The following is a 14,382-nucleotide window of genomic DNA, read 5'->3' as shown; positions in this document are numbered from 1 at the left end:
TTAAGATCCAAGTTGAGAAACCAGCGTGGGGCCCAACAGAGAGGACAGAGCCATCGGAAGGGGTGCTGAGGGGCTGCTCCCCTTTTATTATTGACAGAGGTTTCTCTAAAGGGAGTGTAACACCCCTCCCCTGTGGGACCACTGTCCAACCTGTGCATCGTCCCTTCAAGCACCCTCAGAAGAAGAGCCCCCGCATCCGCCTGCCGATGCCTTGTCGATCATAGAGGACGTTGAACTTGTTCACAAACTGGTTCATGGTGTTGCACGTTTTGGTGATGGTGCCAAGGTAGGCCATGAGCCCCACGTCGTTACATTGCTGGGAGGAACAGAAAACCGGTTGCCCAGGGAACGGCTGAGTTCACTCCCACGTGCAGAAGTTCCACCCATCAGCCCCGCCTCCCCACCCGCCCGCGGTTTTACACTCACATCGTAGAAGTCTGTCTTGAACTTGTCCGTGCTGAGCACCGGAAGGCAGTGACACAGAGCATAGGCCTCCCGCAGGATCTCGTGATTAAAGGGGACCTCCCCTAAAGGCACAGAAAGACTGCATTAATGTGGATGCGGTCACTTCCCCAAGAGGGAGAGGAAAAGCGGTTCACCTGTCCTACCTGCTTCAGAGGCCTTGACGTATTCCAAGATGAGCTTGACCCGGCTGTGCAGCATCTTGATGGCACTGTGTTGCGCTATCAGGTGTTCAGCCACTGCAGGGAGACGGGGAGAGGCCAAGGTTGAAAAAGCACGTGACAACAGTTTCCACCCCAACTGCTGAAGGAGCTCCTCCAGCCTTCATTACCAGTGGAGTTCTCCCCGCTGCCTGTGGCTGTCATTCGGGCTACGTGGTCCACACCGATGCGTTCAGCTTCCTCTGTGGCCAGAGTGTAGGTCAGCTCAGCAAACAGCATTGTGGCCTGTGGAGTGCCAGGGGACAGTGAGAAGCAGAAAAAGGCCAGGAGCAATGTCTGAGGGTTAAAGGATCGGGCATTACCTCTCCATTGATTATATCGATGACGGACTCGAAAACACTGACGGGAAGCTGTAAGGAAGCAACGGAGAACAGCTCTTATCGACATCAAGCACACCCGAGCTTCCACTATATGCCAAAAGCCAGGCCGAGCTCTTCCACAGATGTTCTCATCTAATCTTCCCGAGGACCCACTGATGTAGGGATTATCCTCATCTTCCACGTGAGGCAAAAAAACAGCTGCGGTTAAAAGACTGACCCAAAGTCACACAGCTGGTAAGCGGGAGAGTTCACCCCAAGTGAAGACTTAACCCAACAGATGTACAGAGAACAGGGGAGGAGGATAAAAAAATAGGCACGGTGATCGACAAGCACGACCCAGGGAGCTCGGGATCAGTATTACTCACATCTGTGTGTTTGGTCATAGGGTTCAACTTAAGAAAGAGAGGGCTCTCGATTATCTCGCACACCTGGAAGAGGGGGCAGTGGACACACGTGTTGAAGGCCCATCTTTCTTCCCCTCACCCTCATGCTCTGCCCCAGCACGCGCGCGTGAGCACGTTACCTGCTTATGGACGTGGATGTCAGAGGGGTCAGGCGGCCCCCCGGTGGTGTACCAACCCAGAAACTCCAGCTCCTTGAACACCTGTTTGACTGGGAAGAGCCAGGGCACAGTGTATTTCTTGAAACCACCCTTCTAATTGGAAGCTCCTGGTATCTCCCCTCCCTGCTCAAATCCTGGCTCAATTCACAAGACAATTCACAATAATTAACCCCTTCTATCTTCTCTCATCCTTTACTTTGGGGAATACCTAAATGTGCTCTTCTTCTGAGATCTTTTCAGCTACTCTCCTTACTCCCCCCTCCCCCCCACCCACTTCTTCCCAACGCATTCTATCTTCCCCACTCGCCTGCGTTTCTTACTCCCACTGCTCTCCCCCAGGTCTATTCCCCTCTCACACTGCTCCTCCTTGGTGTAGTAATACTCCTTGTCAATGATAATCTTCTCTTCCACGGTGTGGGACAGCAGCTCAAAGGAGTTCATCACCTCGATATTTCGGCCCTCCTGTTTCCCGATCAGAGCCCCAATCACTGGGGGAGGGAACGACACGGAAGAGGTGAGGGTTAGGAATCCGTCCCTAATCATTACAGCCCAAGGGTCGAGGTCAGTGTAAACCAGATGCTGGGGACACGGTGACTTGGGGGAGGGGGAACCGGCCCCAGCAAAGGAAGGGGCAAAGACCCCTATTTGGGGGCAGGTGACCAAGGAAAGGAGGTTGGAGAATTACGTCCAAGACGCACCCTGCATAGGCCGCCCCTCCTGGGAGCGCATACGAATCCAATGGTCTGAAATGTTGAGAATGACGAGGGGATGAAGAGCGACTGAGACGCTCCCCGTCACGCCGGAGGCCATCACGCTGGGGACTACTGAGGGTGGAGGAAAAGGAGAGCAAATGAGAGTCCGGGCCGCACGTTCTGCCTCAGAGCTGGGAGCGGGAGACGGCAGAGCCGGAGCCATACATCCCTCCCGCAGGTTAGCAGCCCAGGGAGCGGTATCGCCGTCCCGCCCCCTGAGTCCTCCATGGAGTACGGCGGGGGGGGGGGGCTTGTCGCTCCCCGAGGGGCGTCACCAGAGGCCGCCCCCGCGAGGCCCGTTACCTGCTGCATCCACCTCCATCCCGCTGCTCCCTCCAGTCCCGTTCGCCGCCGCCGCCATTTTCCCCGCGCCCGCCCGCCTCGGCCCCGCCCCCTCCCTCCCGGCTTCCGTAGGCCAGCGGCGCATGCTCAGTGGGCGCAGGGCCTCGACGGACGGGGCGGGACTGGCGGCCCTCAGGGCCGGAAAAACCCGAGCCCACGGGACTTTCAATGACCCTGGTCTGGCCTCTCCCGTGCAGCTGCGGCTGAGTTTTGAACAAATTACCTAACCCTATCCCCTTCCAACCTGACCTTCCTCGTCAGTAAAATTGGGATAAAACGTCCTAGTTCCTAAGGCTGTTGCAGAATGAATGAAAAATCATGTTACTGCCCTCAGAGTAAAATCCAAGCCCCTAACCACTGCATGCAAGGCCCTGCATGATCCGGTCCCTGCCTTCCAGACGGCACTGTCCTCTACTTTGCCACTTGGGCCCCGTGCTTCAGCCACATTGGCTCTCACGTCAGTTCCCTTCACTCGCCCACACATTCCCACATAAGGACCTCTGTCTCATTCCTCACTGTAACCTCTGTGACCAACATAGTGCCTGACACAGGCACCTAGTTTTTCCAGTGAATGAATAATTTGAGGTGGAGCCTGTTGGCGAGTGGCTTCATCTGTATGTGCAATCTTTTCTCCTTCCGCATACCATATTACCTACCATGCTAGGAACATTCCCAGCATTTTTTAAAAGTTTTATGTGTTTTAAGTAATCTCTACACCCAACATGGGGCTCGAACTCACAAGACCCTGAGATCAAGAGTCCTGCGCTGTTCGGAATGAGGCAACCAGGTGCCCCCCGTTCCCGGCATTTTCTAACCCTTCCCAACAGCCTTTCAAAACTCACCTCTGGCAAACCTAGCCGTTTCCAGGCCTGTCCCCACTCCTCCACTCAAGCAAGGTGTGTACACTGCATTTACCCCTCTTGCTGCCCCACAATTTGCCTGGCTGGCTCTCTGTATCACACCCAAAGTGTAAGCTCTCAGAAAGCAGGTGGAGACTACTGTCTTGACCCTGCAGAGCCCACTCCAGTGCCCATGACCAGTGGTACCAGGAAATGTGTTCTGGTTTATCACCTTCCTCATCTTCAAGTCCAGGGTTTTAACAGCATCTTAAATCCTTCTTTGTCTCTGTGTTCCCACTGCCACATTGCCTTCTGTAGTCAAATCCCTCCCTGCTTCCCTCTTATAAAGACACCTGGGATTACACATAGTGCCCACTGGGATAACCCAGGATAATCTCCCCATCTGAAGATCCTTAACTTAATCCTAAAGCCATGATAATCTCTCTGCTGAAGATCCTTAACTTAATCAGATCTTCAAAATCTCTTTTTCCCTGTAAAGTAACATTCACAGGTTCCAAGCATTAGGACCTGGCTGTCTTTGGGGACTATTGTTCAGCCTGCCACAGCACATGTGGGCCACTGTGGGGGAACTGGAGAGCAATGCCCTCAATTGAATGGCCATTGTCTTTGTGATCTAGAATTATGTCAGTCCATGAAGAGAATCCTGGTGGCTGAACCAGAATTAAGTTGGAATTCCCTAGGCTCCCTTTTGGCTGGGCCGTATCCAAAGGGTCTATCAACCAGGATGGCCTGGGGTAGCCATGGGAGGCCGGGAGAAGAACTGTCATACTCAGGAATGGTCAGGGCAGAATCTTTAATTTTTAAAACAAGTCTACAAAGCTCCCTTTCATCCTGACCATTACCCAAGAGATGATGGCCAACCAAGAGGAGATGAACACTTTCAGGGGGCAGCCACGTTTAGCGACCATGACACCTTACTAGGGTCTGTGGATCGGGAGGAGGTGAGGGAGGTAGGGATAATTTGGAGGAGGCCATTCCAGCCCTTGGCACTCAGATGCTGTGGATGGTAGGGAGTGTGGAATGTCCATCCAACACCTTGACTGTTGGCCCATTGTTGGTTAGATCTGGGGACAAAAGGTGCACCAGATGTCAGACTGTAGATGGTCTACAAAGCCTAAAACATGACACATCTTAGTTTCAAGGGCCATAACGATGTGGTCTAAGTTCCATCAGAATGGACAAGGGACACTGGCATCAAGAAAGCCCCTAAAAAGTGTTGAAAGTTTGGTGGAGTCGATTTAGGAGGAGTGGGAGGGAGCTTCTAGGCAGTGTAGGCTTGATCAGCATTTTATATATCTTTCTTTCTTTCTTTCTTCTTTCTTTCTTTCTTTCTTTTTGTATTCTTTATTTTTTTTTTTTTTTTAGAGAGAGAGTACACAAGAAGGGGAGAGGGGAAGAGGGAGAGAGAGAGAATCCCAAGCAAGCTCCACACTCAGCACGGAGCCAGACGCAGGGCTCAATCCCACGACCCTGGGATCATGACCTGAGCCGAAACCAAGAATCAGATGCTCAACTGACAGCCATGCAGATGCCCCTTGATCAGCATCTTAAAAGTGCCAGCCTTTGAGACCAGGTCCCAACCTTGGGCACGCACATGAGTGACTCAGCTGTCAGAGCCAAGGTGTGTTTCCAAAGTGCATTGCCCCAAAGGGCATGCCTTTAATTGTCTCTGTCATCTTCAAGTGGCAAACCAAGCAGCCAGGCCATCGACTAACAGCCCAAGTCAGTAAAAGCTCAGTGGAATGCTGGCCAGATTAATGATGAGAACAGCTTTGAGTTCTCCCTGCTGAGCAGAGCCGTGACATTGGCTTTCAGTTTTGCGTCGCCGGCCCTGAAGCTGGGCAGCGTCAGCCACCCAGTGGACCCCATCAGGTTTCATCTAGGCTGGGCCATCAGTGAACCAAACCCAGGCATTTAGGGGAACTCTGAGACCTGAAGTTCCCACTGACCCATGTCTTTTTTTCAGGTGTTTGCTTCCAAAGCAGTGGTGCCATTTCTTCATGTAAAACCTCTCGGACTCTTAAATATACCATCTCTGTCTTACTAGGGAGACATTTTAGGCTACTCCCATCTTGTTAATCATCAGCTTTGACTTGATTCACCCCAAAATGGGGGTATGAGGCTGGAGAGTTACAAAGCCTCCAGAGTCTGGAGTTCTTCGGGAGCAGGTGCGCCCGATGGCTGTGTCCCACAGGTGGCACTGTCACCCTGAGAAATGGCTTCCCTGGGAACACTGGCCCCGTTTTTTGAGTAAAGCTGGGATTTCCCTTTCTCCTTCGCTTGGCAATCTGCATGTCCCACTGTCGCCGTCTACCTACGTCTACCTACGTCTACCTACGGCAGTCCCTGAATGGGAGAATCCCCTCTAACACTTAAGGGACTGGAAAATTGCGAGCATATGACCCACCGCTTCCTACTTACATGTTTAGGTGTAGAAGCAGCAAAGACATCAGGCCCCACACAAGATCACTGCAGCTACATTTCTCCAATTGCAAACCTTGTCCAGACCCCGTCTGCTGAATTCAGGCTCGTCTTCCCCTACAGAAACAAGGACCGAGGAATCTAACACGTTCTCAGTGGCTACAGCGACAACCAGCCAACCAGTGACAATCAGCAGGAGACCACACCAATCCTTCAGCCTGAGAGGGCAGGGTCTGGTGGAGGCAGAACAGGTGAAACAGAACCCTCAGCCTTCTTTTTTTCCCCTGGCATCAGACTCCAAGGTCAGCAGCCACTATTCAGTACTGCCTCCGCCGTCCTGAGGAGGGGTGGTACCTCCTGGCTTTCTGTGAAAAGCTCTGTTCCTGAGCTTAGTTTAGGAGAGCTGCCTTCCCTCAGAGACCTGCGGAGGATTGGGAAGCACCTTGGCTCTCGAAGTAGCTGCTGGAGCCGGTTACCAGCTTGCACAACCACACTCCAAGCATGGCTTTGGGGACAATATCTCTCCTGCAGTTGGTGTTTCCTTTGGGAGAGATTCAACCATGTTCCTGCAGCCCCAGCCCTACAGGACACCTGGCCCGGAAACTGTCCCATCTCTAGGCTTCAGGGCCATCTACACCCTGGATGTAGGGGGTAAAACAGAGCTTTAACCCATCTGGCTGGATGCTGCCTTCGCTGAGTGACACCCTGTGGGGAGGGTAGCTGGCCTGTAAGAGCTGGGTCCTGAGGGCAAGGCGCTGTGCTTGTCCCAAGGCCAGGCCGGGAGCAAGGGACCTCTGCTCCAGCCTTGTGCTCAGGAACCCTCACCAGCCTCTTCCCAGCGCCCGGCCCCTCCTGTCCAACATCCCAGTGCAGGACCCAAGAGATGCCTCTAAACACTCGGGAAGCCTGTACACGTAGAGAGGGAGCAGGCTGAAGCTATGGGGAGGGACAGATGGGCCATCTGGACATCTCTCTGCTACGGCTCTATGGATGTGAGCATTGTGACTGGGGACCTGGATCCCAAACTGAATGAGGGTGATACTTGAGCTAGTTTTTAGTTGTTATTGGAAATGGATACATGATTCCATAGTTCTCTGTCACCTTTAAACCAAGTGCCCTGAGACTACACAGGGATGGTCTCTGCAAGTCGTGGAATAAGAGGGAGGCATCTTTTTTTTTTTTTAATTTTTTAATCTTTATTTATTTTTGATTTGGTGGGGGGTGGGGGAGGGAGAGAGAGAGACAGCACAAGCCAACTCATGAACCATGAAATCATGACCTGATCTGAAGTTGGATGCTTAACTGACTGAGCCACCCAGGCACCCCAGAGGGAGGCCTCTTAAATCCTTACCTTCTGGTCAGAACTGCTGTGCTGATTCATTTGGATCATCGCTCTACCATGTACATGCCCATGGCAACAGCTGCTCTGGGGAGTCACGGTGTTAAGTGCTTCCTGCCAGTAGTCAGAGGTTCCTGGTCCAGGAGAGTGGTTAGTGCTACAATCCAAAGTTTCATCAGTGCTTATCACTTAGCCTCTCCAGACTAAGTCCAGTGAAAAGTGGGGAAGGGAGGGTGATACGGGGCACAGAGAGGTCGCAGAATCCAAAGGCAGGATCCAAGTCAGCATCGGGGCTCATGGGACTGCAAGAGACACGGCTGCTGTCTATGGAAACTGGCCCCACTTTCTCCTGTGTGTCCAAACACGAGCCCCCTCTGCTCACTCGTGAGCACCCACACAGGACCACAGGATCCTCTGGAGGCACCGTCAGGGGCTCAGCCACATCTTGTCTGTAAGGGGGCTTCACTAAGGCTGGAGGGACAGAGGAGATAGACTCATATCCAGGAGCGGTTCTCGGTGATGGCCACAGGCCAGGGGGGCCTCAGCTGGGATACGGGGGCTGGGTGGGGGCGGCTGGCAGGTGAGGTCACCTCACTTGACAGATAGTATTTTCAGCTGTGGCAAAAATTCATGTGGGTTTTGTGCAAATGAAGTTATTCACTTTTGGAGAAACGGCCACAGCCCCTGTGCCGGCATGCCCTGTGAGCGTCTGTGCGTACGGATGCGGCCAGGCTGGCGCCCAGAGCCTCGCTGCTGCTTTTCGGTGGACGGAGCGGCCCACCTACTCCCACAGGTCACCTCCCGGTGGCCGCCCCTGGCTGTGGCCCTTCCACGTCTCCACTGCTGCTGCTGCTGCTGCTGCTTACCCCCCAGGCGTGCCGTCCAGTCTTGGCTGGTTCCTGCAAGCCACTTCTCAGGGACTAGGGGTAAGCTTCTTCCTCCACAACTGCAGGTAAGGAGATGGTGGGGATGTGCAGACCTTCTGAGTTAGGTGAGAGGTCAGGAAGTTGAGATAAGTCAGACCAGAGAGCCTTGATTTTCGGTGAGGCAGGAGGCCCAATGACGGTGAAGGTCAGGGTTGCAGAGGACAGGCTTCCCATTAGGGGCCCGGCCTGGGCGCCTGGCACGGGGTGTGGTGAGCAGAGCCGCTCTTGGCACCCGAGGGCCTAGTGGCGTCATGGTTGTAGGGGAGCGGAGGCAGCAATGGGAGGAGGAGGTTGCTATGGAGATCTCGTGGCGGTAGAACCAAGAGCACCTGGCAAGCGATTAAATGCCCAGGACGAGGGCCACGGAGGATCAGAAGAGAGAGTAAGTTGCCTCTCAGTGCACGGGATCGGCTCAGTCTACTAGTTCCTGCAACTCTCGAACTGCTCACTTTTGTTTTCCAGACTGTAACTCCTAGGGTGGAGGCTCATGGACCAATTTATCTTTGTAACTCCATGGAACCTCAATCAATTAGAAAGTTAACGATGCTTTCTTTACAGATTACACTCTTCTGGCCACTTCCAGGACTAAATGGAGAGTGAACACCTTATCCTCTCTCAGTCCATCCTCCCGGACAACGAGCTGAGCTGTGTGTGTGTGTGTGTGTGTGTGTGGTATTGGGACGTATGTGTGCGTGTGTGTACATGTGTGACCGTGGTTGTGATGGTTTGGGTGGAGAAAGTGCCTACACGATGTGGAATTGCCCACAGATGACCAGCTGGCTGCGGGTTACAGGAATGGGCTGGAGGCCAGCTCCTGAGACGGGGATTTTGTGACCCGCAGCCGACATGGAGCACTGCTGAAAGTGACTGACTCAGGAGGCCTGTCCAACCCAACCTGGTAACAAGGCCACTTGTTTTCAATAATATGGGCCCAGAGGGGGCAGTCATGGGTGGCTCTGTGAGAGACATGGCTCCCTGTGCAAGGCAGGCAGGGGCATCTGGACAGTCGCCTTGGGCCAGTGCTGCATAGAGCCAGTGGCCTGAATGTCGTCTGGGCTGGGCTCACCACCCCGCTGTACTACCTGGTTCCTGATACAGCCCAGAGTGGCCGGCGATGAGGATGGGGTGCTGGGCACAGGGGACGCCCAGGTGGGATGGACCGCAGGGTGAAATGCAGCAACATGCAATTGATTGAACACACTTCTAATAAATTGGGGAAAACTGCAGAAACCAAAGTATAGTTTTTAGATTAAATAATGACTTTTCCCAATTTAAAAATAGGAGAATTGAGTCAAACAATATTTCCTTTAAAGTTTTTTGAGCAATGTCAATCAATATTATATGACAATATATCACACATGGCTTGATCCAAGGACAGGTCTCATCTCTTTTTTTTTTTAATTAAAAAAAATTTTTTAATGTTTATTTATTTACTTTTTTCTTTTTCTTTCTTTCTTTCTTTCTTTCTTTTTTTTTTTTTTTTTTTTGAGAGAGAGAGGGCAGAGTGCAAGCCAGGGAGGGAGGGGCAGAGAGAGAGGGAGACACAGAATCGGAAGCAGGCTCCAGGCTCTGAGCTGTCAGCACAGAGCCCCATGTGGGGCTCGAACCCATGAACTGTGAGATCATGACCTGAGCTGAAGTCAGATGCTTAACTGACTGAGCCAACCAGGCGCCCCTCTCATCTTTTATTTGGAGTCCATTTCAGTGGTGGTTGAGTGGCCCATGGCACCACAGTTTGTGTCGTGGCCAGGCCGGCACAGCACTGGGCAGCATGTGCAAAAAGAGCCTCATCTGAGAACGGGGCCTCTAAGAACAGAACGCAGGCCTTGTTCTCCAGAAAACAATTCACTGGAAATTAACCAAATTCTCTGCAAAAGTTAGTGGATTAACTCGATTTGTTTGAAGAAGCATTTACAAATGTCAAGTATAAGAATCCAGCAAAAGATATTAAAGTATAAAATGCCGACTCCAGAGCCTCATTTTGCACAGCAAAGGGCTGCCTGTGATGTAAACTTTTCTCCCTCACATTCCAGCAGCACTGTCTGCCTGCCAACCAGAATGTTAACCGCAGGCATATCATCCATCTTTACTGGACTCCTTTCCCAGTAAAGAATTTATAATACCTATTCTGAAATGGTGGTGGTGGGGGAGTTCTTTTTAAGTCTTTGATTTCTGCTATTAGGGTGAAAGTATAGACATGTGAGGGAGGTCTGGTTGCCACAGACCTTTGTCCCAGCTGATCTCCCTCCATTCCCCTTACCTTACCTTAATTACAGGGATTTTCCTCCTGAGCCAACAAGGTCAACAACCCTCACGGCCTTGGTTTCTTCTGTGAATATCTTCCTGGTTAATGTGATATAGCAGTGACACCTCAGTCAGATTAAGCAGAAGAGCTTTGGGTTCTGTTTCCCCATAGTTAGAAATAAAAGGCTGATCTCATCTCAAATTCCTTAACTTAATTAGACCCTTTTTCCAAATAAAATAACATTTACAAGTTCCAGGGATTAGGACTTGACCAAGCCTTTGGGTGGCCATTATGCAACCTACTACAGTAGTATGTCTTGAATAATGGCAAGATCATTCATTCATTCATTTATTCAAAGTAGGCCTCATGCCCAGCATGGAGCCCAACATGGGTCCTGAACTCACGACCTTGAGATCAAGACCTGAGCTAAGATCAAGAGTCAGACTCTCAACCTACTGAGCCACCCAGGCGCCCCAATGGCACGATCACATTTCATTGGAAGTAGGAGACGAAGTTTATTCTGCAAGTCTTTTCCTTCATCTATCAAATTGGGCCCATCTCCACTAATCCAAATGTGCTACTGCTTCTGATGTGTTGACAGCATCCCTCTGTCACCCAGAGACCACAGGTAGTGACAAAACATGGGTTCCAGGCTGGTTGCTGGGGCAGGAATGTGGCAGCAGGGGTAAGGCAGACAGTGACTGGAAGTGAAGTATCTTCAGAGGGGAGATGCAGTTAGCAGAGGATTGAAGCATTCAGAACACAGATGTGAAATTGATGAGTTTCTGACGCAGGGGCATTCGACACTCTCCTCTGCCTCCTCTTGGCGCTGCCAGAGACCCACAACGACCAATGTCAGGGGAATATATTTAGCATGTGCTTTCGTTTTTTTGGTTTTTATCTATTTATTTTGAGAGCGAGAGCGAGAGAGAGCACGCAGGGGGAAGAGGCAGAGAGAGAGAGAGAGAGAGAGAGAGAATCCCAAGCAGCCTCTGAGCTGTCAGCTCTGAACCTGATGCGGGGCTCGATCTCATGAACTGTAAGATCATGACCTGAGCCAAAACTAAGAGTAAGATACTTAACTGAATGAGCCACCCAGGTGCCCCTAGCATTGTGCTTTTTGAATACAGTAGCTACTGTTTACTGAATAAACATGGTAACTTAGTATGTCATGTACAGTGCTTAAGGCTTTTACATACATTCTATACTCAGAAGAATCTGTGACCTAGGAGGTAGTTTATATTGCTATTTTACACATGAGGAAACAGACTCAGCACTCCAGCCAATTCAGTGGTGCAGCTAGAATTCTCACTGAGGCTCTGTCTGCCTCTAATGCCTAGGCTGCCTGGGCATTTATCTCAGAGTGATGTAAATCACTCCAGACTTTTAATAGAATGTTTCTTTTCTTTACCACAGAGATTAATGTCATTTTCCTTCTTTTCTATTTATTATCTTAGACCAAAAATTGACAACCAAAAATAACCTGAGTACTCCAGGAGGGGGTGGTCGTAAAGCAGCAGATATAAATGGAAGATTTGATGAGTATTCTAAATCTATGAGCTATTTAGAAATAGCAGCAAAATTCCACGAAAGAAAGAAAAGCATCTCCTTCCCCCAGGTCATGTTCTAGCAGAACAACAGTTATCCCCAGAAAACCCCCCATTGGAGAAAAAGCCTTCAATCATAAGAAAGCTGATAGAGATGTCAACATCCCATAAGAAGAAAGCTCTTCTGGGGCATCTGGTTTACTCAGTCAGTAGAGCATGCAGCTCTACTGCACAATCACGAAATTGTGAGTTCAAGCCTCAGGTTGGGCACGGAGCCTACTTAAATTAAAAAAAAAAATTAATACTAAATATTAAATATTAAATAATATTAAAATATTATAAGAAATGTATTGGGCGGGGGGATGCCTGGATGGCTCAGTCAGTTAAGCATCCAACTTCAGCTCAGGTCATGATCTCACGGTTCGTGAGTTCAAGCCCTGTGTTGGGCTCCATGTTGCTGACCACTTGGAGCCCACTTCAGATTCTGTGTTTCCCTCTCTCCTTGCCTCTCCCCTGCTCATGCTCTGTCTCTCTCTCAAATAAACATTAAAAAAGGTTTTTTTTTGAGAAATGTATTGGGTTGTTCAACCACCAGTAAGCATCAGAAAATCCCCCAACTAAAGAAATCCTATTATGTAGTGATTGTAGGAAAACCTAGGTCAGAAACCCCACCTTCTAGCATCTGAGAAAACATGCTGGAGAGAGCAGCCCTTCAGCGTGTGATGAATGTGGGAAAGCGCTCACTGGGCGCTCCACCCTTACTCAGCATTGGAAAATCCATCATGGGGAGAAGCCGTTTAAGTGCAGTGACCGTAGAAAACCCTTGGGGCAGAACGCGCCTCACTGGCCATCAGAAAATTCGTTCTAGAGAGAAATAAATGCGAGTGTGGAAGAGCCTTTAGGAATTGCTCATGGCTTTATCAAGTCAGATATTCCACACCGGAGAGAAACCTCATCAATGCAACAACTGTGGGGAAACCTATCAGAAAACCAAGTCTGATCACACACAGGGGGCGCACGCTGGGCAGAAAGCTCACACGTGCCTTCGTTGTGGGGAAACTTACTGTCGGCAATCAAACCTTCTCATACAACACGGAATCCACACTGGAGAGAAACCTTATAAATGCAGTGGTTGTGGAGTTCAAACCTTATCACACACCAAACCATTCACAGCAGAGAGAGGCCCTGTGTGTCTGATTGGTGTGAGAAAACCTTCTGTTTGAGTAGGGATCCCACCAAACATCAGGGTGTTCACACTGCAGAGAAGCCTTAGAAAAGCAGTGAGACAAGCTTCTGTCGAAAGTCCAATCTTCCCACCCATCAGTGTGTCCACACAGGAGAGGGACCTTATAATTGTGCCAGGTGACAGAGCATTATGCCTTGACAGGGGGGTCTCAGCAGACCAGGGGGACCACGCTGCAGAGAAACCTCACATATGCCATACATGTGAGACAGCTTTCAGCCAGAGCTTGAGTCTTATCAGTATCCACACGAGAGAGAGGCCCTTTACACAGGGAGTCAGTGCCAGAGAAACTTCTGTCTTAAGAGGGACCTTACCAAGCACCTGAGAGCTCACCTAAAGGGAATGCCTGAGGTGGTCTTCACAAGCAGAGTTAGGATTTCATCTCACATACAGTAAATCTGTTGTACGAGGTTATGATCATGTAGGACCTCCACACTAGTGGGGGGCCCTGCAACTGTCATGAAATGGAAGGTGTATTCACTCACCCAAACTCATACTTCAGGAAAACCTTGTGAGTTTGCCGTATTGAAAAGACTCTAACATCGTGAATGTACTTAATGGCATTTAATTGTACACACAAAAATGTTAAAATTTATATTAAATATATATATATATTTATACATATATATAAATAAATACATACATATATTTAGGTTTATTTATTTACTTTTGACAGAGGGAGCTAGCACAGGCAGGGGAGGGGCAGAGAGAGAGAGAAAGAGAATCCCAAGCAGGCTCCACACTGTCAGTGCAGGGCCTAATGAGGGGCTTGAACCCACAAACTGTGAGATCATGACCTGAGCTGAAATCAAGAGTCAGAAAGAGTCAGAGGCTTAACCAACTGAACCACCCAGGTGCCCCTATGTTAAATATATTTTACCACAATTTTTTTAATTGCCAAAAAAAGTGGGGCACGTGGGTGGCTCAGTCGGTTAAGTGACCTCAGCTCAGGTCACGATCTCACAGTTCGTGAGTTTGAGCCCCGCATTGGGCTCTGTGCTGACAGCTCAGAGCCTGGACCCTGCTTTGGATTCTGTGTCTCCCTCTCTCTGTCCTTCCCCTGCTCTCACTCTCTGTCTCCCTCAAAAATAAATAAACATTTAAAAAAATTAACAAAAAAGAAAAAAATTGCCAAAAGAAGT

At 50.1% G+C, this 14,382-nt stretch overlaps 1 protein-coding gene across 1 annotated transcript; it reads right to left on the bottom strand.

Annotated features, from left to right (window-relative positions):
• Positions 1-58: 58 nt before the first annotated feature.
• On the bottom strand, positions 59-2,759 carry COPS6 (COP9 signalosome subunit 6). The gene is made up of 10 exons (XM_060649397.1): positions 2,621-2,759; positions 2,264-2,389; positions 1,922-2,053; positions 1,527-1,615; positions 1,369-1,431; positions 986-1,033; positions 794-908; positions 609-701; positions 427-527; positions 59-316 (listed from the first exon to the last, which is right to left on the bottom strand). The coding sequence occupies exons 1-10, from the start codon at positions 2,742-2,744 to the stop codon at positions 176-178; spliced, it is 1,032 nt and encodes a 343-aa protein (XP_060505380.1). The 5' UTR covers positions 2,745-2,759; the 3' UTR covers positions 59-175.
• Positions 2,760-14,382: the final 11,623 nt, after the last annotated feature.

This window comes from Panthera onca, chromosome E3 (genome assembly GCF_046562875.1).
Source record: "Panthera onca isolate mPanOnc1 chromosome E3, mPanOnc1 haplotype 2, whole genome shotgun sequence".
Lineage (NCBI taxonomy): Eukaryota > Metazoa > Chordata > Mammalia > Carnivora > Felidae > Panthera > Panthera onca.
This window is presented reverse-complemented; position numbering and strand designations above follow the sequence as displayed.

Coding starts and splice junctions, on each gene's coding strand:
- COPS6 (XM_060649397.1), bottom strand. CDS start 2,744: ATGCGCCGCTGGCCTACGGAAGCCGGGAGGGAGGGGGCGGGGCCGAGG. Junction 2,390..2,620: donor GATGGAGGTGGATGCAGCAG/GTAACGGGCCTC, acceptor CTCCACCCTCAG/TAGTCCCCAGCGTGATGGCC. Junction 702..793: donor CAGCGGGGAGAACTCCACTG/GTAATGAAGGCT, acceptor GTCTCCCTGCAG/TGGCTGAACACCTGATAGCG.